At 36.5% G+C, this 24,725-nt stretch overlaps 1 protein-coding gene across 6 annotated transcripts; it reads right to left on the bottom strand.

The window, feature by feature from the left end:
• Nucleotides 1-6,421: 6,421 nt before the first annotated feature.
• On the bottom strand, nucleotides 6,422-24,475 carry PCNP (PEST proteolytic signal containing nuclear protein). Of its 6 annotated transcripts, XM_069472558.1 has the most exons (6): nucleotides 24,291-24,475; nucleotides 18,437-18,614; nucleotides 18,199-18,361; nucleotides 14,741-14,815; nucleotides 9,895-9,950; nucleotides 6,422-8,298 (listed from the first exon to the last, which is right to left on the bottom strand). In XM_069472558.1, exons 2-6 carry the CDS (start codon nucleotides 18,490-18,492, stop codon nucleotides 8,172-8,174), a joined length of 477 nt encoding a protein of 158 aa, XP_069328659.1. In that variant the 5' UTR covers nucleotides 18,493-18,614; nucleotides 24,291-24,475; the 3' UTR covers nucleotides 6,422-8,171. The 6 variants fall into 6 exon arrangements, with proteins under 6 accessions (XP_069328659.1, XP_069328658.1, XP_069328656.1 ...); XM_069472557.1 differs by lacking the exon at nucleotides 18,437-18,614 and having other exon boundaries at nucleotides 14,741-14,769; nucleotides 18,252-18,413; XM_069472555.1 differs by lacking the exon at nucleotides 18,437-18,614 and having other exon boundaries at nucleotides 18,199-18,413; nucleotides 24,291-24,389.
• Nucleotides 24,476-24,725: the final 250 nt, after the last annotated feature.

Genomic DNA, 24,725 nt, shown 5'->3' with positions numbered 1-24,725 from the left:
CTCTAAAGATTCTAAAGAATCAATGTTAAAAAAAATAATTCAGTAAGGATATTTTGGATATATTAGGTTAAATACTTTCTTCACTGTTTCTTTTACTTTTATGGTATGGCTACTAGGAAAGTTAAAATTGCATATATGGGCCAGGCGCAGTGGCTCAGGCCTATAATCCTAGCACTCTGGGAGGCCAAGGTGGGAGGATTGCTTGAGCTCAGGAGTTCCAGACCAGCCTAAGCAAGAGCAAGTCCCAGTTGCTACTAAAAATAGAAAAATTAGTCAAGCATCATGGCGTGAGCCTGTGGTCCCAGCTACTAAGGAGACTGAGTCACCAGGATTGCTTGAGCCCAGAGCTGGAGGTTGTGGTGAGGTACAATGATGCCACTGCACTCTACCGAGGGTGACACAGTGAGACTCTGTCTCAAAAAAAAAAGAAAGAAAAGTCACATATATGGCTCACATTGTATTTTTATTGGCCAGCACTGCTCTAGAACCATAAGACCTGGTTCAAATTCTGGCTTCATCACCCACTAACCATATGACATAGGGGAAGTTACTTAACTTCTGTAATCCATCTTTAATATAGCAATGATGACAATATCTACCTCACACAGTTGGAATAAGTCCAAAGCATCTAGAACAAAGTAAGCAGTCAATAAATGATAACAATGACAGCAAAAAATAAAATAAAAAAAGAATTCATTATGGTAGCAAGATATAGAATGTACAAAAATTGCCTTCCTATCTAGAAACAATAACAAGCACATAATGATAGACAAAACCCCATTTCAACAGCAACAAAGAAGATTGAATACTTTGGAATAAACTTAACAAGAAATGTGCAAAACCCATAAGAAAAATTTTAAAATATTCCTGAAAGACACAAAAGCAGATTGCTCATAAGATGACTTATCATAAAGGTTTCAGTTAACTAAAATTAGATCCCTATCTCGCAAATGCACAAGAATATATTCCAAATGAATCAGGGATCTATGTAAATTCTGAAAAATGAAACAATAGAAAAACATCTTTAACCTCAGTATATTGGTAAAGGCTAATTTTTAACATAAAATCAAGCAAGAGGCAATAAAGTTTTACTACATAAAAAATAGAAGCTTTTCACATTGCAAAAAGCACCATAATCAAGGCCAAAAGACAACTAATAATTGAGAGAAAAATATTTATAACATATACTCACAGATAAAGAGTTGATATGTAAAGAATTCTTAAAATTTGAGAAAGGACCAAAACCTAATAGTAAATGAGAATGACACGAATGACTCACAAAGATACTAAAATGGCCTTTAAACACATGAAAAGATATTCAACCTCGCTCATAGGTAGAGAGATGCAAATTAAAACTACATTAAAATGCCATTTTTCACCTATCAGATTGGCAAAAATTTAACACATTAACTGCCACAAGAATTGTATTTAACTCATGCTAGTTTTGAGCCCGGGGCCTTGTGAAGTATGTGTAGCTTACACGTCTCTTTATCTTGGGACCCAGGTGAACAACTTTTCAAGTTGCATATAACTCACACACAGAACACAATAAAAAGTAACAAATTTTTATTTATTTATTTTTTGAGACAGAGTCTCACTTTGTTGCCTGGGCTAGAGTGCCGTGGCATCAGCCTAGCTCACAGCAACCTCAAACTCCTGGGCTCAAGTGATCCTCCTGCCACAGCCTCCCAAGTAGCTGGGACTACAGGCACGCGCCACCATGCCTGGCTAATTTTTCTATATATATTTTTTGATGTCCATATAATTTCTTTCTATTTTTAGTAGAGATGGGGTCTCGCTCTTGCTCAGGCCAGTCTCGAACTCCTGAGCTCAAATGATCCACCTGCCTCGGCCTCCCAGAGTGCTAGGATTACAGGCGTGAGCCACCACGCCCTGCCAAAAGTAACAAATTTTTCATTACACTAGAAAGGATCATTTTGTTTTCGAAGTTTTTATTCTGTTTTCCTAATAAAACACCATGGCCCCAAGGAAAACAAATTTTTTCTAGTGTAGCAGTCGATGTGTTAAGTAGCATAACAAACACATTCTGTTGGCAAGGCTGTGGGAAAACAGGCACTCATACATTACTGATTGGAAAACAAATTGGCACAACCCTTTTGGAGGAGAACTTGGCAATATCTAGCAAAAGTACATATTTATAGTTTTTGGAATTTACCAAAGTTATATCGCAGTGATGTGAAAATATGAACAAGATTATCAATTATACCACTGTAATGGCAAAATATTGGAAATGACCTAAATGCATATATATTGAAAAATAATTAAAGAAACTAGTATATTCATACAATTTAGTACTATGCAGCTTTTAAAAAAAAAAGGTGTATTTTTTTTTTTTCCCAAGAAATTTCTCATGAACTGGCTTTCCAGGGTATATTCTAAAGTGAAAAAAAAAAAAAGGATAATAGAGTAACTACAGTAAGCTACTTTTCATGTAAGCAAAAAGAGGAAACACCCCTCTGCAAAAAGAAACAAAGAAAGAATAAACCAGAAACCAGAGATATGTTACCTCTGGGGTAGATAGAAACAGGATAGAAAGGACAGGGAAAAGAGAATAAAATGGGAAAGTTAGGGAAGAGTGGCATTTTTTTTTTTTTTTTTTGAGACAGAGTCTCACTCTGTTGCCTAGGCTAGAGTGAGTGCCGTGGAGTCAGCCTAGCTCACAGCAACCTCAAACTCCTGAGCTCAAGCAATCCTCCTGTCTCAGCCTCCCGAGTAGCTGGGACTACAGGCATGCACCACCATGCCCGGCTAATTTTTTCTATATATATTTTTAGTTGTCCGTATAATTTCTTTCTATTTTTAGTAGAGATGGGGTCTCGCTCTTGCTCAGGCTGGTCTTGAACTCCTGAGCTCAAACGATCCGCCCACCTCGGCCTCCCAGAGTGCTAGGATTACAGGCCTGAGCCACTGCGCCCAGCCAAGGGAAGAGTGGCATTTTTTACATAGTTCTAACTTATCGAACTATGCTAATGTTTCACATACAATAAAGTTAACAAAGTTGGGCAGGCACTCATATGAAACACAAAGAAATTAAGTGCATTACAAATGAATAGCTTAACCATACTGAAAGGGGGAGAAAGAGAAAACTAAGTACATAACTTTGTAAAAACAGTACCTTGATAAGTACTCTGACTAAAAACAAAAGAAACTACACACAAAAGTGCACTCTTTGCACTTGACTAGTCTTAAAAAAAAAAAAATACTGCACTCTGGTTAATAGTTTGTTTTTTATAGGAAAATAAATAGATTAGCAATTCTGAAACTAATTTATATTCTAGAATTAAACAAGTTAACACATTATGGATATAACCAGATTTCTCACTGTTGGACAAGGTATAAATAAATAATAGAAATGAAGACAAGAAGGAACTCTGCAGTGTTGGACTGGTATTGGAAGTATCAATATGAACTCATGGAGATACACATGCATACACATATGTAGAAACAGAGATAGATATATACATACATACATTTACTAGTGTCGTTCAGCAGGCTAGAAGTAATGACACCTTAGTACCAATGAGTACACATAGTACCATTTTTGTTTTCTAAAAACCATTATCTAATTAAAGAAAACATGGATGCTTGAAGAAATCACTGCTTCCAGGCTGGAAAAGAGAAAATACAAGATGAGCCTAATATATCTCATGGTGCTAGAAATAAAAAGCATTAACAAAAACAAAAAAGGCTTGGAGATATATCAAAAGGGTAACTGGAAGGGGCTCACATGCCAAATGTGTGACAATTTGAGCAAGAAAATAATAATAGTAATGGGTTATAACCCACAGAATAACAAAAAAAATACATGGATCTGTTATCAATAAAATAATTGAATACATACGAGGAAGAAAACTCCTCTCAGTATAATGGATATTTTACCTAACAAAAGTAGAAGGAATGATGGAAAGAGAAAATCATTTGGAAAACACTACACTAATAATTGTTTCAGGAAAGAACCATTAATACCTAATTAGTGGCCAGGCTCGGTGGCTCACGCCTGTAATCCTAACACTCTGGAAGGCCGAGATGGGTGGATTGCTCAAGGTCAGGATTTTGAGACCAGCCTGAGCAAGAGCTGAGACCCCTGTCTCTACTAAAAATAGAAAGAAATTATCTGGCCAACTAAAATATATATAGAAAAAATTAGCCGGGCATGGTGGTGCATGCCTGTAGTCCCAGCTACTCCGGAGGCTGAGGCACTAGGATCGCTTGAGCCCAGGAGTTTGAGGTTGCTGTGAGCTAGGCTGACGCCACGGCACTCACTCTAGCCCGGGCAACAAAGCGAGACTCTGTCTCAAAAACAAAAACAAACAAAAAAAAAAAACAAAAAAACTTAATTAGTGAGCCAAAGTATGATGAGAAATAGGATCCTCATAAAGTCCCAAGAATTTTCCCACGAGATACTTAAATTTACAAAGGGAAAAACAGTAGTTTGATAGTGGAGAAATCTGACAGACACCAGACATTGCCATAACCAAGTGATTGAAGTTAACATTACTGGTAGTAGAACAAATTGTCTTCATGCCCTTGCTAATAAGATACATGGAGGACACATTAGTACTTTAGTATTCTTGCCAAAAATACATAAACTGAATTTAATCATTAGGAAACATTAGGTAAACCTCAAATTGAGATCTCTTCTACAAATAATTGGTCTGTACTTTTCACAAAATATAAGTTAAACATCAAAGTGTCCCAGATTAAGAGATTAAAGAGGCCAGGCGTGGTGGCTGACGCCTGTAATCCTAGCACTCTGGGAGGCCGAGGTGGGTGGATTGCTCAAGGTCAGGATTTTGAGACCAGCCTGAGCAAGAGCTGAGACCCCTGTCTCTACTAAAAATAGAAAGAAATTATCTGGCCAACTAAAATATATATAGAAAAAATTAGCCGGGCATGGTGGTGCATGCCTGTAGTCCCAGCTACTCCGGAGGCTGAGGCAGTAGGATCGTTTAAGCCCAGGAGTTTGAGGTTGCTGTGAGCTAGGCTGACACCATGGCACTCTAGCCTGGGCAAGAGTGAGACTCTGTCTCAAAAAAAAAAAAAGAGACTAAAGAGAGATGACAACCAATGAAGTGATAATGAAGTGGATCTTGGACTAGGAGTACATTAGTAGGCCAAATGGAGAAATTTGAAGGTTTGTAGAACAACAGTATAAGGTAGTATAATAGATAATAGTATTGTAATAATGTTAATTCCCTGATTATAACAATTGTCCTGTGGTTAAGATGTTAATATTTGGGGACTATAACTAAAGCATATATGGAAATACTCTGTAATGTTTCTGCAATATGTTTATAAGTCTCCACCATTTTCAAAATGAAAAGTTTTTAAAAAATTAAAAACAAGTATTTTCACCTGACCAGTAATATAACTTGAACAATCCCTCCATAGTAAACCAAGCTAACCTTGATACGTTAAGAAAAAAATTGGGGCCAGCCTTGGTGGCGCATGCCTGTAATCCTAGCTACTCAGGTGGCTGAGGCAAGGAGGACTGCCAGAGCCCAAGAGTTCAAGATCAGCCTAAGCAACATAGCAAGACCCTGTCTCTTAAAAAAAAAGAAACAAAACAAACTCAGAGCCTTCATTTGTAATTAGTCAAACTAGAAATGAGAAATGAATCTTAATTCTAAAATGTAGTTCAATCTTCTGACCTGTTCAGCAGCAGCACTATATAAGAAAATACAGACCAGCTTCCTGAAGTGGGACAAAAAAATATTAAATTAAGAAAATATATTCTAAAAGGGAAATATCTGACAAGTTCTTATCAAGTCATTAGAGGAAACCAAGGAAAAAACTGCACTAACCACATGGGACTGAATGGTTAGCAAAGTAAAAGTGATAGAAAATGAGGGGAAGGCAACCATGTGGTCTCAGAATGCCTGATAACCATAGAAATGAAGTTTGGGCGTCTGCAATGTGTTGAGAGACGAATGCATAGTATTCAAAGAAAGCAAACTGAATTAAAAATATCAAAAAATGATTAGAGAAAGTGGGATTTTTAACCTGTAGGGAGGCAGGCAGAGGTGTAGGGCAGAAAGAATCTTCAAATATTTGAAGCCATTAAGTACAAGTGAGATCATATTTTTTTTCTTTATGCTTTTAAATCCATCCATCTATCTATCTATAGGGTTAACAGATGGAAGACACTAGTGAAAGAACACATTCTAACACCTAGTGATTTTCAAGGTATGCCTTGGCAGGATTTTGTTAAGCACAGGATGGACAACCCTTTGGCAGTCAGTGGAGGAAGATTAACTATGTGCTGAGTTAGGTAGACTCCAGTAAATAGGAATTTGAAATCTCCCATTACTTTGGCCATTAATTTGAACAGAAAAATACTCATAACATTTATCTCAACTTCTTTATATTAAAAAAAAACCCCAAAACCAGTAAGCAATAATTAAGTGGAACAAAAAATAAGAACACTATTGAGTTTGACAAATTTATTGGTATTTTAGTAAAGACATTCATCTCAGTCATTTCTCTCTCCTATCTTGACCTTAGGTTAATATTTTATTTGGGTCAAGAAAAGAATATGTAGGAGAGGGATGTTATTTTAACAAACAGTAAAATGGACAAAAATGGATAGTTTGCCTACATTAAAGTAAGTTAAAGTTAAATTCATGTATCTTGATAAAATTAAATCATGTAAGAACTAAGAGTTCTATATACATTTCCATTGTTTTACCTGGGGCTTATTCTAAACGTAAAAGCAAGTGAACAAAGTGTTAGGAATATACACAGGCTGCTTCTCTGGAGTTATTACCTACTAAAAGAGCTCAGCGAGTAGTTACCACCAATAAAATAGACTGAAGCTGCCTCCAAATTTTAACATTGCAGGAGTTTTCAAGGGAATCATTATACTGTATATGTTTCTTTTGTCTCTATGCTTTTAAAGATGTGTAACTGTCACGTTAAAAAAAAGTCCATATACAATACAAAAATACAAAAACAAACACCCTACAAATACACAAATCTAACAAAGTAAATGTGGTGAGAGATTCCATAAAATATGTTTGAAGATGCATTTTCTTTCCTTCTATTTTCAGTACCTAAAATGTGCTTTTTGAAAGGCCATCATTGGTCAATATGTATATACTTAAAATAAACCATATAATTGTACTTATAAGAAAGCCTGTAGTTAAGTTCAATTCAAATTGGATTTTACAAGTTAGTAACTTAAACGCTTAAAGTTACAGAAAGTGCATCTTCTCATTTTCCATCTTCGTACAATGTTAAATTTTTTTTTGGTGTTTATACCTTTTAAAAAATAAAAATAGCCAGAAACTTAAGCAATATGTACATTTAAATTTTTGGTGGTGGTTTGTATTTTAAAAGAAACAGCTTCCTTATGATTTGCCTCAAGTTCTGGTGGAAATGCTTACAGGAACTAGCTAATAAACAAAAAGTAGGAGAAGCACATTCAAAATACTGATTTACTTTGGTAGCAAATGGTTTTTCTTTGAAGGCTAGTGAAGACAGACAAGACCCATTTAAGGTGAAGTGAGCTATTTCAAATACTCAACAGTTTACATAAAAATTTAAAATTTATTTATTTTTTAAAAAAGAGCTAAGTGTCTATATCCACTGATAGCAATGCAATATCTAGTTTATGTTGACTTGAAACAAAACAAATGCCCATAAGGAAAAAAAGCTGTATTTTAATTTTATCTAAATTTACTTTCAGTCAATAGTTCAGTAACATTTCCCTCCCAATACGATACTCCCTCTCTCTATAAGGCTGTTCCTGGGAGCCAGTTTAGGTAATGAGGGAGTTAAGAGTGTAACTGCTTGCAGTTTTAAATAGACAATAACTTTTTGCTTCCCCTTCAATGTGCTAATAGTTGTGTCTAAAAAAATATGCAATTCTTAAAAAGGTACCATTTTTGATTTCTTTATTATCTGTAACCTTTGGAAACTAATCACATGAAACTACAAAATTAGCAAATGTCTTGAAATCTGCATATAAAACATAAATTACCTCTAATTTCAAACTCTCATTTATTAGTGTACCACTCAATCTTAAAAAAAAAAAAAATGAAAAAGAAAAAAAAGCGGCTCCAAAGATAGTCTTATACCATTCTTTACAAAAGGAAACTGTTCCTTTTAACTTTACACCCACCCCACACCCCAATTTCAAAACACATCATTTAATTGTCTTGGTCATGGACATTTCCAAGATGAGATTTTATATTTCGTTCCCATAGCTTCTGGTTATCAGAAAACCCATGCTTTCCTTTATTGAAGGAGTTTGGTCCAGCTGATGTTGGTGTATCCCTGTGTTAAAACAAAGAAAATTCATTTAAAATGTTATATAAAGCCTTTTGGGCTATGTTTTTAACTCATTCAATATGTGTCTGTTTAGCACCTATTATAAACACACACTGAACACTGAAAGCCCCTACAGAGCTTTTTAAAAATACCCTTTCCACAGATAGTTCTAGAACTTCATCTTCAGTAGGCTTGAGGTGGGGGTTGGGGGAAGAGCAGATAAAACTATAGTCTTAACAAACACTTAAGGTAATTCTGATAAACAGCTAAGGGTAGCAACCACTACAGTTTTTAAAACTGTTGCCTGTAACCCATTAATAGGGTCATGAAATCAACTTGGTAGCTGGCTGGCCATCAGCATTTGTAAAAATAAAATAGAAGAAAAACACAAAGATGTATCACACATAGAAAGGTTCAGTGTCATTTTACGAACTTCTATGTCAAATTTATGGGGTTTTAAATTTTTTTTTATTTTTTAGAGACGGGGTCTCACTCTGTCACCCAGGCTGGAGTGCAGCGGCACCATCACAGCTCACTGCAACCTCAAACCTCTGGCTCAGGCACTCCTCCTGCCTCAGCCTCCCAAGTAGCTGGGAGTACAGGAATGTGCCTTACTAGTTTTTTTTTATGTTTCGTAGAGATGGGGGTCTCGCTATGTTGCCAGGCTGGTCTTGAACTCCTGGCCTCAAGCAGTCCTCCTGCCTCTGTCTCCCGAAGTGCTGAGATTATAGGTGTGAGTCACCATATCCAGCTTAAATGTTTAAATATTATGTGTACTGGGTGTTTAAATTGAGTAACAATGTTAGATGTATTTCCCGCTTGTGGGTCTCAGTATGAAAGGCAGGCAGGCAGGCAGCCACTGGAACTGTTTCCACTTGAATCACAGACTGAAAGTCTGACAACTAATGCTCGTGTATGGATTTAACACTAATTTCTTTGAGAGTTTCATGTATTTGGAAGAAATGGGGACACAGCATGGGCTAACTAGTCTCTAGGTTATCCATTTATGTACACACAAAGACAGAAAATCAAACATTATGTTAACTTGCTATTAATGTTATCTCCATGACAACAATAATGGAAGAAAATTAAAAATAAAATACTTCTGTCTTATTTTGGTACTTGGTGTCCAAATCACCAAGGAAAAAAGGACATATAAGATCAAGTGGTGGAAACAATATCATAAATGAAGTGACTGAAAGCCAGTTCTCTTTTATACCAGAAAAAATTTTAAATTTAAATTTAAAATCAGAAACATTTCTCATGGCTATTTCTTATTTGAAAAAAATACAGGTGACATGTATCTGAAAAGAAATAGCTTTATTATTATGTTTAAGAGACACTCATTTTCTCTTACTAGGAGAGAAAATAAGATCACTGACAGCTCACAGAATATTACACTGTTATCCTTTGTCATGATGACTGGTCCATGTCTTAACTCATCTTCAAAATCCTAATCAGCTACCTAATATAGGGAAAATACCAAAAACTGTTCTGCCCAAACACACAAGAGCTTGAAGACTTAAAATATTATGTGCAATTTATTCTTGCTCTTAATTCACCCCTATAATTTTCAACAATATTTATGAAAAATTATAATACCTTCCAATATTCTTCATTCTCATCTTTGCTTCTGGAGGCATTTCCTCTGGTTCACTCTGAAGAAAAAAATGTAAGTAAACCAAGATGACTGCATAGAAATTTATTAAATTAACTCGATTACTAATGATAAATTTCATAGCTAAGTCTTTTAGCAATTCAATACCGTAAATTTTGGTAAAAGGAAAACATTAGTTAATTATTTATTAACTACATTTTAAAAAGAAATACCTATCTTCTAGAGTGCTGATTTTGCATAAACAAAAAAATTTGGCAAAACCTTCATGTTCTAGAACTAAAACTGTTTGGTTCCTATGTGCTACACATTGTGTTAAATGCTTTTATATGCACTATATCTTAAAATCCAAATATAATCCCATGAGGGAGATTATGGTTATCATTTTCACATTTTCAGATGAAGCAACAAGGTTAATTTGCCCATAGTGACAAAGCTAATGAACAGCAGAACAGTTTGATGCCAAAGTAGAGGCTCTTAACTACTTTACTACTCCTTCTAGAACATATCTTTTACTAAAAACATCTTGAAAGTTAATTCCTTACTACATTTCCATACTTATAGCTGTTGAAAACTGTGGGAGAAGTTCCTTTCAGATATAAGTTTTTAAGTATAAATGCTGCTGCTTAGCTAAATATTACTTTTCTTTCTGAGACAGAGTCTCACTCTGTCACTCAGGCTGGAGTCCAGTGGTATAATCACAGCTTGCTTTGTAACCTCAAATTACTGGGCTCAAGCGATCCTCCAGCCTCAGCCCCTCAAGTAGCTAGGATTACAGGTGTGCATCACTACACCCAGCTAATTTTTAAATTTTTTTGTAGAGATATGTCTAACTATGTTGCCCAGGCTAGTCTCGAACTCCTGGTCTCAAGTGATCCTTCCCCCGTAGGCCTCCCAACGTGCTGGGATTATAGGCTTGAGTCACTGCGCCCAGCCCCCTAATGGTACTTTTTTTTTTTTTTTTTGAGACAGAGTCTCACTCTGTTGCCCAGGCTAGAGTGAGTGCCGTGGCGTCAGCCTAGCTCACAGCAACCTCAAACTCCCGAGCTCAAGCGATCCTCCTGTCTCAGCCTCCCGAGTAGCTGGGACTACAGGCATGTGCCACCATGCCCGGCTAATTTTTTTCTATATATATTTTTAGCTGTCCATATAATTTCTTTCTATTTTTAGTAGAGGTGGGGTCTCACTCTTGCTCAGGCTGGTCTCAAACTCCTGAGCTCAAACGATCCGCCCACCTCGGCCTCCCAGAGTGCTAGGATTACAGGCGTGAGCCACCGCGCCCGGCCCTAATGTTACTTTTTAAAAGGGTGTTGATCCAGCTTAAAGGGGCTTCCACTGGTCAAATTTGGGACAATGTGAGCAATACAGCCTACTGAATAAAGTAAAAATACATAGTATACACTCACATAAAAAACTTAAATGTGATAAGGAGCTCTTCCTCACAGTAAGAGACAGTTAATAAATGTAAAATGGGTGACAGAATTAGAAAAATTACCATTGGCAAACATTATAATAATAATAAAACTGATGATTCAGTCAAGAATCATCAATGGATGTTAACAGTAGTGAGTGAATGTTTGAGAAATCGTACTATTTTCACATATTCTCAAAGTATATTCCCACAAGATTAAATTTTAATTACAAAAGGTAAAATAGTAATTTGACAATGGAGAAAGCTGGCAGGCATCACTTTAACCAAATGATCAAAGTTAATATTGCCAGTAACAGGGCATATTGACAGCATGTGCTCCCTGACATGATGTATTGAGAACTTGACATCACCTCTGTGGTACTCTTGCCAAAAGTAAAGAATGTGAAACTAACCATGAAGAAACATCAGAAAAATCCCAATTGAGGGGCACTGTACAAAATAACTGGCCTGTACTCTTCAAAAGTATCAATGCCATGAAATACACAGACAGATTAGGGAATTATCCAAATTAAAGGGGACTAAAGAGATTCAACAATTGAAAAAGTATTTTAAAATTTCAAAATTAACTAATTAAATGGATACCCTTTGTTCAACATATAAAGGCTGTTCAGAAAGTATCCAGCCATTGTTAATACAACAAGAACGGCTATATGGCTGGATACTTTTCGGACAGCCCTTGTATTTCAGACTCAGATACATATCCAAGGCTACTTTTTTTATTTTATTTTATTTTATTCCCCCTCCTTTTTTATTTCATCTTATTATGGGGGGATACAGAATTTCAGGTTACATACGTTGCCCATGCACCGCCTGTCCCCCCAAGTCAAAGCTCCAGGCGTGCCCGTTCCCCAGACAGTGCACGTTGCACTCATCATGTAGGCATACACCCATCCCCTCCCCCCACCCCCCACCTCAGTCTGATATCCGATTGGTATCGTTCCCAGATGTGTATTTAGGTGATGATCAGGGAAACCAATTTTTTGGTGAGCACATATCCAAGGCTACTTAATTATTTTCTCTACTAAATATGAAGAACCAGATGAAGATTTTAGATCAATTTTTTTTTTTTTCATCTAAGAGACAGTTTATCCTTTACTAACATTATGATACTATAGCAGAAAGAGTGTTGTCTGAACCTGTCTAAAATTCCTTAAAAAAGTTAGGGGCTAGGCACCATGGTTCTAGCCTATAATCCTAGCATTTGGGGAGGCCAAAGTGGGAGGACTGCTTGAGTTCAGGAGTTTGAGACCAGCCTGAGCAAGAGTGGGACCCTGTCTTTACTAAATACAGAAAAATTAGCTGGGCATTGTGGTGTGCTCCTGTAGTCCTAGCTGAGGTGGGACCATCACTTGAGCCCAGGAGTTTGAGGTTGTAGTAATACACTATGATGCATGCCACTGCACTATACCCAGGGCGACAGAGCAAGACTCTGTCTCAAAAAATAAAAAAATGGAAACACCTGGGGAAGATAGTAGGGTATAATGCAGAGAACACAGAACAAGAAACCAAAGACCTGAAGTACAACATATGTGTGCATTAGCATGTATTCATGCATACTTTATTTTCTTACTTGCAAAATATGAATAAATATATCACACAATTCACAGGGACATATGGAGAGTAAAATAATGTGAAAAGATATGTAAAGTGTTAGGCATTCAAAGTAAGCCATTGCTATGAAGGTGCTTACAATTTCCAGTCTTGTACTTTTACATATATTCCCTTCTTCCTATATTATTCTTTCCCCCTACAATCTATACATTTCAAAATGAGTTGGATTAAATACTACCTAATCTCTTAATGCTAGAGATGCCAGAAAACTTTAACAATTATTTGATTTAGTGCTTTCAAATTTAATTCAGGTCTTTTACTATTGCTGGTCCAGTGGTCTTTCCATGCTGCTATAACTAGTACCTGGCCTCTATTTCTTTTCTGAATTTCCATAGTATTTCATTTCGTCAGGTCTTTTTTATTTTTATCTTGTACCATTTAATGTTTAAGTCTCTGTCCTACTAGACTGAGTTCCTAGAGGAACATGTCTGATTTACCTTTATAACATCAAAATGCCTAGCCATAGAAAGCAAAGGTGTAGAATGAGTAAAAGTCCAGTGGAGAATATGGTGATAACCACAATTCTTTACCTACTTATCTGGGCTCCATATTTATTCTTGCTTAATACTCCTCTATAGAACTCTCCAGTCCAATCAAATGCAGCTATTCAGTATTTATCACTTATGACTTGAAAAACCGATGCCTTGGCTTACAAAAGTATTGTTTGGTTCACCAAAACCCTACCTAACGTTTTTTTTTTTTTTTTTGAGACAGAGTCTCACTCTGTTGCCCAGGCCAGAGTGAGTGCCGTGGCATCAGCCTAGCTCACAGCAACCTCAAACTCCTGAGCTCAAGGGATCCTCTTGTCTCAGCCTCCCGAGTAGCTGGGACTACAGGCATGCACCACCATGCCCGGCTAATTTTTTCTATATATATTTTTAGCTGTCCATATAATTTCTTTCTATTTTTAGTAGAGATGGGGTCTCGCTCTTGCTCAGGCTGGTCTTGAACTCCTGAGCTCAAACGATCCGCCCACCTCGGCCTCCCAGAGTGCTAGGATTACAGGTGTGAGCCACTGCGCCCGGCCCTACCTAACGTTTTAATATCTAGTTCATATATATCCTTTCCAAATCACTTCAGTCTTCCAAATGTATAATTCTTATCCATACTGCTTTTGGGAACAATTACTCATGTACCCTGTAACTGTGGGATCATTTCTTGAGGGGGAGTTAGGTTCTAAAGTCAGAGTCTAATACAAAAATCACAGTCAAAATTATGCTGGAAAATTCCATTCATAAGCTTGGTAAGATAATGAAACTGTGAGGGGCATGAGGGAACTGGGACTGACCCAGGGAACAGCAGATAAGCATTCCATGCTCACTCTGGAACATGTGCTCATTGAGTAGAGCTTCTGGCAAAAGCTTCTGCATTATTTGTTTTCCCTCCTAGGATATGGGAAGCAAGCCCTACAGCAGCCTTTTTTTTTGTTGTTCTAAAACCACTACACTAATGAAGATATAGCTGTCTTTTGTAAGTTGAATGCATGCATAATGTATCATCACTGATGACCAAACTATAAAAATTATTAAAGGCAGCAGTACTGAATTTTCCTTTTTGTGAAACCTACATAGTATTTGCTGATTTGATTCTTAAGCTTCTTGCCCCCAAATTCAATAATTATTTTAAAATAATCCTATAACCAAATAAAATAAACAAATAGAAACACCCAGTTTTTGTGTCACAAAGAACATGTTGTAAAGAAAATTCACTAATACTGTTAATACAACCTATAATTTGCCACTAATATCTTCCTTAAAAAACTGGTTAAAGTAAAAAGACAATCAACTTACATCTTCATCTTCATTAAAAGCCGCTGCTACTGAAAGAGTTTTTGGAGCAAGAGTTGGAATAGTTTCTTTAGGTTTCTGAAAAAGAAACATATTAAAAAGATTATCACATACTTTTCTGGGGAGCAGGTTAAAAAAAAGAATATCACATAAGTAACATTTACAATAGGCTTGCTTAACCATGTGAATAATTTATCTTGAAAGAATCAACTTTATGTCTTCTTTTTTTTTTTTAACTCCTGGTTTGTAGAATGTGTCAACTTTATGTCATCAATAGAAACTTACATAGTAAGGAACTCAGGACTTTGGATAAATCTATTCTCTTTTTGAAAATGTGGGTTATTGGTGAGTAGGTTCTACTTTACAATTTGTTCTGTTCATTTGTTTCCCTCCTGTAAAGGATTTTCTAGTTAGGATCTATAACATCACTTAGCTAAGGGGTATTTAGTACAGGTAAGAGAAAATGATTAGTCATACTTTCCCATAGTAACATTAAATACAGTGTGCCTTGAGAACATAAAGGACACCATGACTCATCTTTCTGTATTAGCTAGCTTTCTGCCCTTAGGTCTGTAAACATATTTCATCCACATCCTCTTCTAACCCAAGGTTTCTGAAGAATTAAATTGTCCTCAATATATCCATCTTTTCATCACCCTTTCAGTCTTCAATCACTGCAATCTGGCTCCCTCCCTCACCATTTTCCTGAAATTATTCTCTGTAGAGTCACCAATGACTAGTGTGCTACACTTGACTCTAATCATCAGCTCCTTTTTGAAAACATCCATACCGTGGCTTTTGTGACAGTGCTTTTTATTGGTTATTCATCTAATTCTCTGACCGTTTGTTCCATCTCTCTCCTCTCCATGTTGCTCCCCACTTAAGATACTAATACCCAGGATTTTGTTGTTAGTAACCTTTTCTTCTTTGTACTTCTCTGGTCAATTTCATTCATTGCTATAGTTTTAAATAGTTTTAACCACTAAATCCTGTATCTAAACCTCAAATAGGCTGTCATCTGCCTGCAGGACAGCACCACTTAACAGCTCCGATGGGTACTTTAGTTTTATAGTGTTCACAGATGCCCATGCCAGAAAACCCTTTCCTAAACTTACAAGGTCCTGTTAACTAGATATCTGTTTAACAGACTTAACTCTCCCTCTGCCTTTCCATCATTACTGCCACACCAGCAACCTAAGGCCTTTAGCATCACTTGCCTGGAATTCTATTAGAAATACCATCTCCCCACTTTTTGTGTTCTTTTTCCACCAAACCCCCATACTGGCACCACAGTAATGTTTCTAAGATGCAAATCAGGTTAAGTCTCAAGACTCCGTGTAATGGTTCCATGGCTTCCTAGAATCTAAATAATAAAACCAATTACATTATAGAGTACAGATCCTTTATGATTTGACCTTATGTCCTCATTTTGGGGGCTTTCTATCCCTACATTTGCCCACCAAACAAGTTCCAACTACCAACAATTTTCTGAATGTACCATATATGGCTTTACATCTAAACTGCCTTTGCATGAAAATGCCCTTTAGCTCCTGCCTGCATTCAAAAGTCCAACTCAACTACTACATCATCAGTAAAATCCTCCCCGACCCGCTGAAACAAAATTAACCATCCCTTCTGCTATACACACACTTTTTTTTTTTATAAATAGTGTTTGCTTTTGAAGGAATAAAAAATGTTAATTTGGAGATCATGCAAATTGACTTGAGAAACATCCTTTACTTTTTAAAAGATGTCATATATTTGATGTTTTAGACACAAGTATTTGTTGACTGATGACCTATCTTTCCATATTGTATAATCAAAAGCAGGAGTTCAATTATTTTTTTATATCCTACACCTCATCCCCTCAAGAAGACTGTGTTTACACTGTACTTTATTTAAAAAAAAAAAAACAAAACAGATTTTTGTTTTCTAAAATTAAAAAGTTTTACTAAATAGTTTTTTTCAAATATAACTCTCCCACCTAAAATGATCACTAATTACTACATCATGCCAATGATTTAGAAAGAGTAAGGATTTTGATTTAGGGAGTATGTTCAAACACAGTAAAATCTATTTTATCAAGGGGACCATCTATTAGAAGTGTACATGAGAATACATGTTTAATATGCTACCTCTCAAAAAACATTATTTATGCAGTTAGGTCTATGCAAGTTTAAAAAATGTATTTAAAAGAATCAGCTGAAATAGAGGAAAACAGAAATGAAGTAATAATGTTATAAGTTAATGTCTTTTGTTCAGACTGAATTTTTTTTTTTTAAATGGAAGAAATGGAAAAAGGCAAAACAGAGCACAGAGTGAGGGTAGGGATTCTAACAGTAGCTCTTTTAAATTAGAAAAATAGCTCAAACATACTGACTCTTTAGGAAACTGCTCCGGACCATATTTTTAAGATCTCTGAATGAACATCTAAAGTAGGAAATAGAATTGTACACATCTGGCAAATAAATGTTAACTTTCATAGGGCAAATATGAATGAACAACTCAAAAGCAATTTCAGGATTTTTGTCCTCATACAAGAATGTAACCATTTTCTAAAGCCAAGAGCAATATACTATATAAGTAACTTTTTTTCCTTAAATAAGAGATCTATTTGGTTGAAGCTTATGAAATTGTCATATTATAGGTCAGAAATAAATACCCATAACTTCATATGCTTCAATCTAATATTTCAAATACTTCCAAAGGTTCCAAGGTTAACAAGTATCAATTCAAGATTTACACTTAAAACAAAGGATCAAATGTCGTTTTGTAAAGGATTACCATTGTAAGATACAAAGTACTCAACATCCATTTACAGTTTCAAAGTAAGAAAATCAGGAAACTCTTATCAAGAAATACCTTATAAATATTAATCTTTTAAGATACAAAATAACTGATTTCTAGGTATCAATTTTAGTAATTACTGGCAGTGAAAGATAAAAAATAAAATGAAATTCTTTCTGAAAATACTTTTCAGAGGATTTGCTCAACTTACAAAAATTCTAAGTTATTATCTTTTACCTTTTATTTTGGAGACGGGGGTCTCATCTCACTCTGTAGTGCAGTGGCACAATCACAGCTCACTGCAGCCTGGAACTCCTGGGCTCAAGTGATCCTCCTGCCTCAGTCTCCCAAGTACGTGAGGACTACAGGTGCACACCATCGCCCCTGGCTATTACTTTATAAATCATAAATTCCCTATAATAGTTCCTTCTAATATTCCAAACCTTTCTTTCTTTTTTAAACAGCTTTATTGAGATATAATTTATCCAGACCTTTCTTGAACAGGGTACTAGCTAACCATTTCTTAAATACTTACATGTAAGTTCATACATCAAAGATTATTTCTCAAGCAATGAACCTTTTTATATTTAATTTACCATAACCTAGTAAAAGAAGGTTTCCAAAACAAATCCTTAAGACCCATTATAAACATCATATATAAAATAACAACTCACACTTGATCCAAGTTTGATGGATATGGCTGATGCTTTCTTTGTCGTCTGACTACCTATGGCAAATCCAAACTTGGAGATCTTTGTAGGCTTTGTTGGGAGGTCTGCAGCTTCTTCTTCAGCTGATCTCTTCTCAGCGCTGCGACTGGAACTTTCCCCTCCATTACTGGAAGAAACAGTCTTAGTTTTCACAGGTTTTTCTGCTTCTTCTTCAGGTCCTGGTGAAGTCGAAACAACTTACCAAGATGAGCTATTTTTACTGAGCAGATTGATGGGAGCAGCAACCTCAAAAAGCATCGTTATAAGGAAGATACCTCTGCAGTTGTCACCTACTGACCCAACAGTCTCTTCCACTGTTTGTTAGAGTATACAGCAGGAACTGAGATTGTGTGGCAGTAGAAGAGGCTCCCATGAATTAACTAGCATAAAATACAGAGCAATTTAAAATTATAAACACAGAGTTCACAAAAAGTAAAGACCCTTCAACTAAACACTATTAAGTTGTACAATAATCTGGTTATTTGTGGGATTTTGCATTTTAGAAATTAAGATCTATAAATTCTTTTACACAAACTAGTTTGTTAGCAATTAGTTACATGGTAAGAATACATTTGGCTAATAAATTCTAATATTCTTCAATAATGTAGTACTAATCATACAGAGTACCTAGTTATAAATAGACCCATTATAACCCAAACAACAGTGTTAATACAGCCTAGAGTTATTTTCTTGAGTGACACGTTCCTCATGTATATCTCATACAATCTTAAGAGTTGAAAAAGAACTTCAAGGAGGACTTTAAGGTCATCCTCTAATGAGCAATGTAATTCTATTTTGAAAACTTGGTTATCACCTGTTTTAAGCTACTGTAAAAGCTATTAAAAAATCATACTTTGGTTTATATATTACTTTTTCTCATGAAAGAAAGATTAATTATAATTTCAATGAGTGGTACACAGATGTAGGTTTGGAAGGCAAGATGTCTTTCAGTAATTTTGCTTGTGTTTGTATTAAGCTGGTAAAATTAGTTCATATCCTGAGTATCTTAGGTCTATTATATAAGAAGGCTAGTTAGGAACATATTGGGGAGTTAAGACAGAAGGCGGCTGGCTGATCATTAAAATTTTATTTTCTTTCCCCAGTTTGCCAAGTCACTATTCTTTTTTTTTTTTTTGAGACAGAGTCTCGCTCTGTTGCCCAGGCTAGAGTGCTGTGGCGTTAGCCCAGCTCACAGCAACCTCAAACTCCTGGGCTCAAGCAATCCTACCTCAGGCTCCCGAGTAGCTGGGAGTACAGGCATGCGCCACCATGCCCAGCTAATTTTTTCTATATATATTTTTGGCTGTCCAAATCATTTCTTTCTATTTTTTAGTAGAGACGGGGTCTCGCTCTTGCTCAGGCTGGTAAAATGTACTCTTTTACACTAGATGAAGAGTTTATTTATGGTGAAAGAGATGTTCCAAGGGATGGCTCTGACAATAGTCAAGAAAGCAGGACAAAAAGCTAGAATGAGGAGAAAAATCAAAAATCAAACAAATAGACTGACAAGTAAAGATTAAGAGACCAGAGGACCTAGATCTATATAGTTTTGGAATGATGGGATCTCTAATATGCATTTTAAACATAACATTTGATTTTGTTTAGATGAAAAATAAAACGAACTCTTTATTCCCTTTGGACAAAGGGTAAAAGTTATAATGGCAATATAGGGGAGGGAACTGAGCAAGATTATGTTTTGGATTTCCCCAAGAGGCAAAGACAGCACTGGAATGGTTGCTTGAGGTGCCATTCACTTATTTATATATAACATTTAAAAAGCACCTGAAGAATTAAAGAATGAAGACTGGTATTCAATGCAATAGTTGAAAAACAGAACTCAATTTAAGAAATACAGAGTTTCATAAAAAAAGAGCATGATGTAATAGTTTTCTCAAAATCTAAGTTTATAAAAGTATTTATGCTAATTCTATCCTGTATTCTTTTTATAGTTTTAAGCAAGTATGATATTTCATAGTAAAACCCAAACAATAACTATTTTTCTGGGACTGACACACAGTTAAAATTGAAAACTCATTGGCTCTACACATTGGAACACAGAGAAACATATAGAAACCCCATTGACTTTACATATAGAAAAATCTATACACTAAAGGCACAAATTTTGTGCAAACACAAACTGACAAATATCAAAACAAATAGCATAAAGAACATTTAGACGTGACTATATTGTTAACTCTGCTCTTTGAACTGTGACCCAAAGGATATGTAATTGATTAGTCAAGATTTCCAGTTCTTTTATTAAAGCCTATCTTTTCTTACTTCTAGGTCTCTCTACCAAGAAAATAATTCTGGAACAGAGAATCTAAAAAAATGACAGTGTAAGTGAGAAACAGTAAAAATATTCTTATAACAGTATTAAATTTGACAACTAGCTGAACTCATATGTGCTAATAAATGGAACACAATAATCCTGTCTAATCCCAGTATGCCATAGGGAAGATTTCCATGGAGACTTCTCCAAAAAAAGATAGTATGATAAAGGGAGTTGGGAGAACTACTCTACCATTCATTAAGTAATCAACTGGCAACAACTCAATTTTATTCATAACTATGTTGTTACCTGAGGCAGCAAATGAGACTACCCATACCACAGGTCCACAATGAAGATGAAACATACTATGTCCGTTAGGTAATGTCTACACATTAATGATTCCAGATCCAGCAAATTATTTCTGGATATATTAATAGTAAATAACTGTTTGGCTTTGCCCACTCTCAAGCAGTTTTTTTGCTTTTGTTTTTAAAACAATTGTAAAAACTCTACCAGTATCTTTAGATCTGATCTACTCTTTTAGAAATATTGTTATGGGAAGCTAAAAAATTAAAAAAAAAAAACAACAGATCTACTCTTCAGTGACGAAGTGGGAGCAAATGGGGAGTGAAGGAAGGTGAGTATACTATTAGTCTTCATTTCTTAGCTTTAAAAGGCTCAATGTGTCACATGAAAAAGATGTTATTTTCTCTTTATATAATCCTCTTAACAAGCATGTAGCAAAATACAAAAAGCACTTAGGAAATAAAGCAAATGGAATAAACAATGAACTAAGATGGGAAAATATGACAGCCAAATCTGTTATCATCAAATGTGATTGGCAATACAATTTCACATGTAAGTTCATTAGAAAATTATTCCAACCTAACGTGAGTTTTGAAATATGTCATTAATATCAATATTAATTCCTAAGTACATTAAGGGTTTTCCTTTAAACAAACAAATGTACTACTTCAGTATGTGGGGCCTTTAATGAAGGACTTCTATTTTCAATTCATTTAAAGACACATTTGGTACTTTGGGACCGTGGAAAACAAAATTTTAGATGACCACAGATTAGTACTGTGAAAACTTGTAGTAATGTGAATTATAGTTTAAAGAATGAATAAGTAAAAGGTCAGTTTTCAAAATTAAGAAAATCATATATCAATTTATAACATAAAACATGGATAAAATTAGAGCAAAATACAAGTTTTTTTATTGAGGAATATTTTAATAGAAGAAATTTAATCTAATTTGTATTCATTCTGAGCAAACAAAATGTGTTGATAAATTAATGTGAAATCAAATTACACATGGCACTAGCACTTTTTTCTTTTTCACTGAATAGTTGGAGAGGATGGGTGGGCCTTGGAAGCACCTTACTTTGAAAAAATTACCTAATGAGAAAGTTTAAGCCTATAAGGGTACCCTTTACAACCCATTTGCATTCTGGTAGCTTCCTTATCGGAAGGGCACATAGCTAACTCTCTAATGGGACTGGTATACTGCTTACATGAGAATGTATTCAAGATCCTATTAGTGTCTCACATAACAAATGTCAATTTCATTGACACAGTTCTTAGTATACTTAAAAAGTTTGATAGAGCATGAGGTGATACAGAAGAAAGAAAAAACAGGAAAAAAAAAAAGTTTGAGATGGCCATAATTATGTATGAACAGCTCTTCTCTAAAATTTCTACTTACTTCAAAGAACTACAAAAAATTAACCAAAGAGAGGAGGAAAAAAAAAAAGATCTACCCCAATGCCTTACCCTATTCTTTAAAGTGAAAGCAGGTAGTTCAAATAAGCAGCTTCTCTTACAGACATAAATTAATGTTAACTATAGAAGTTACTCATAAAAAAATACTTACACTTCCAACTTAGTAGACTATTCAACAGGAATTAAAATTCAGAATACTCTCTAGGTAAGCCCTAAGACAAACTTGACAGTGTTTTCAAAAAAGTGACTGCTTGCCACAAAATTATCAATTTAGCAATATCCACAGTATGAAATGTGTTTTAACTATGACTCGTCTGCATAATTTCATTAAAAATATAACATTCAAAAATGGTTTATATGCAACAGCACTACTTTCCTGTAAAGGAAATGAGGCAAATTATGTAGAAGTTAAGGGAATATTACTTATTCTAAGTTACCAACAAAAAACCCCATAACCTTTCTGATGCTAATTAGTAATTTTACACTATCCCCCAACATGCTAAAATGGAAACATCAATATTCATACTAAGAGCTAATATCCCTCAATTAAAAGAGTGGCAGATAAATCATACAGTGGACACTTAAGGCACATTTTGGCAGCACATTAAACACATCTCTTCTACCCTCAGTCAAGACAGTTAACAAGGTAGCCTTGAAGTCAAAGTCCCATAAGATTCTTTAGGCTATAGATCTTTGCTTTTCCTCAGATTACTTCTAAATTTTTATATAACTTTATCCAACAATTTCCAAGACAATAATTTTTTTGGGAAAAATATTCCCAGTGAAAAAGTACTGGATGGTTTAAGTTGTTGTTTCGTAAGCAATGTTACTTGTGAAAAAAAAAAGAAAAAAAGAAAAGAAAAAAAAAACAGGAAGAAGAGGGAGTTTCAGTTCAAATGATAGCACTGTGCATAGTTTTTAAAAAGGAAATTCTGGGTCCACAGTAATCGAACATTACACTTAAATCTTTGCAATAATTTTGTGTTCCAAGGCAATGCACATTAAACACTATGTTAGTAGGCCCTATTAGTTGCCTTCCTATGCTATTAATCTTCTATATTTTCTCATATTAAATACTCTCAGGGATAAGACTTAAGGTTGTCAGAACAGAGAAGAACGCTGTAAAGACATTACGATCAACTCACACATGTTAGTATGTTAAGTCATTTGCCTCGCTATGACAAAGAGGGGCGGGCTGGAGAGATTACATGATGTTTCTTTTCCTTAAGGTACAAGACCCAAATTTACAGGGGTGGAGGAAAAGACTAAGGATAGCTGTAACCTGAGTTTAACATCGTAACAAAATACAGGAAGAGTTATACTAGCCTATTTAGCCACCTAAGTATCTGGCATGCGGTCAGCCGGCAACAGCCTAAGAAAAGGTAGACACTTCAAATAAAGGCAATCAAACTCTAACCCTAGACCGCAGCTTAAATCAGCAGGCAGGCAAAGACATTCCTCTTTCCCTCCATCACCTCCACCCATCCTGTAACAGGGTCAGTATTAAGCTTGAACATAAAGGAAAGAGAACAGGCAGGGGTTGTCCACACCAAGGGTAATTAACTCCTGTCCGTAACTGAGAGGCCGACACCGTCGGAAACCCGGCCTGCGGCCAGTTCCCGCAGCCACTACTCGGTGGTTCGCAATGGGGTGTTGAGGGGTGTGTGTGGGTGTGGGTGTGCGTGTGTGTGCGTGTGTGTGTGTTTTGTGTGATTAGAGTCTCCGGTGTGGCAGTAGCAGCTCCTGCACCGCCGCTCCTGGTCCCACCCCGAGTTCGGTCTCCCTTTCTGGCGCCCATCTCCCTTCTCCTCGGAAGCAGGGCCTCCACTGGGACCAGGAGGTGACGAACAGTGGCCGGCTCTCCTCCGGCAAGGAGGCGATGTGGGCCCGGATCCCAGCGGGCCGCACCGGGCGTGCCCGGGGCTCGTCTGGGCCCAGCACCTGGCCGGGTGAACGCCAGACCCGCCCATTCACGTTCGACCCCACTCCCCCCACCCTGGGGAGCTCAAAGAAAGGCCCGGAGTATCCCACGCAGCCCGCGACGCTGGGGTTGTGTTCACCTCCGGCGGCTCCAGCTCGCTGCGACTTTTCAGGCTTCTCCTCTCCCGCCTTCCCGTCCGCCATTTTCCCCGCCGCGGCCTCCCCTGCAGCCACGCCAAAGACGTCACGGCCCCGCCCAGCAACCATTGAGCTTTGGAGCCAGCCGGCGAGATGGCAGCCTAGAGCGGCCTGCAAGAGCGAAGAGATCGCCTTCGGAAACGGACGTGGATGTGATGTCATGGATTAGCCGCCTCAGAAGGAAGGGCCGGGAAGGTTGGGCGGTCTATGTGGACGCCTGGCTAGGGACTTTACTAGATGGCAGTTAGGTTTTCATGGTCTACTGGCAGGTCCAGAGAAGTGAGTGAAGTGGGAGGATCACCCTGAAAACGCTGATGGACTTTCAGAAGGTTTCTGCATAACTGGGTGTGGATGCAACTGAAGCTGGCCGGGTCTTT

Source organism: Eulemur rufifrons, chromosome 7, assembly GCF_041146395.1.
Source record: "Eulemur rufifrons isolate Redbay chromosome 7, OSU_ERuf_1, whole genome shotgun sequence".
NCBI lineage: Eukaryota > Metazoa > Chordata > Mammalia > Primates > Lemuridae > Eulemur > Eulemur rufifrons.
Note: the sequence above shows the minus strand (reverse complement) of the source record. Positions and strands in the feature narration are given on the sequence as shown.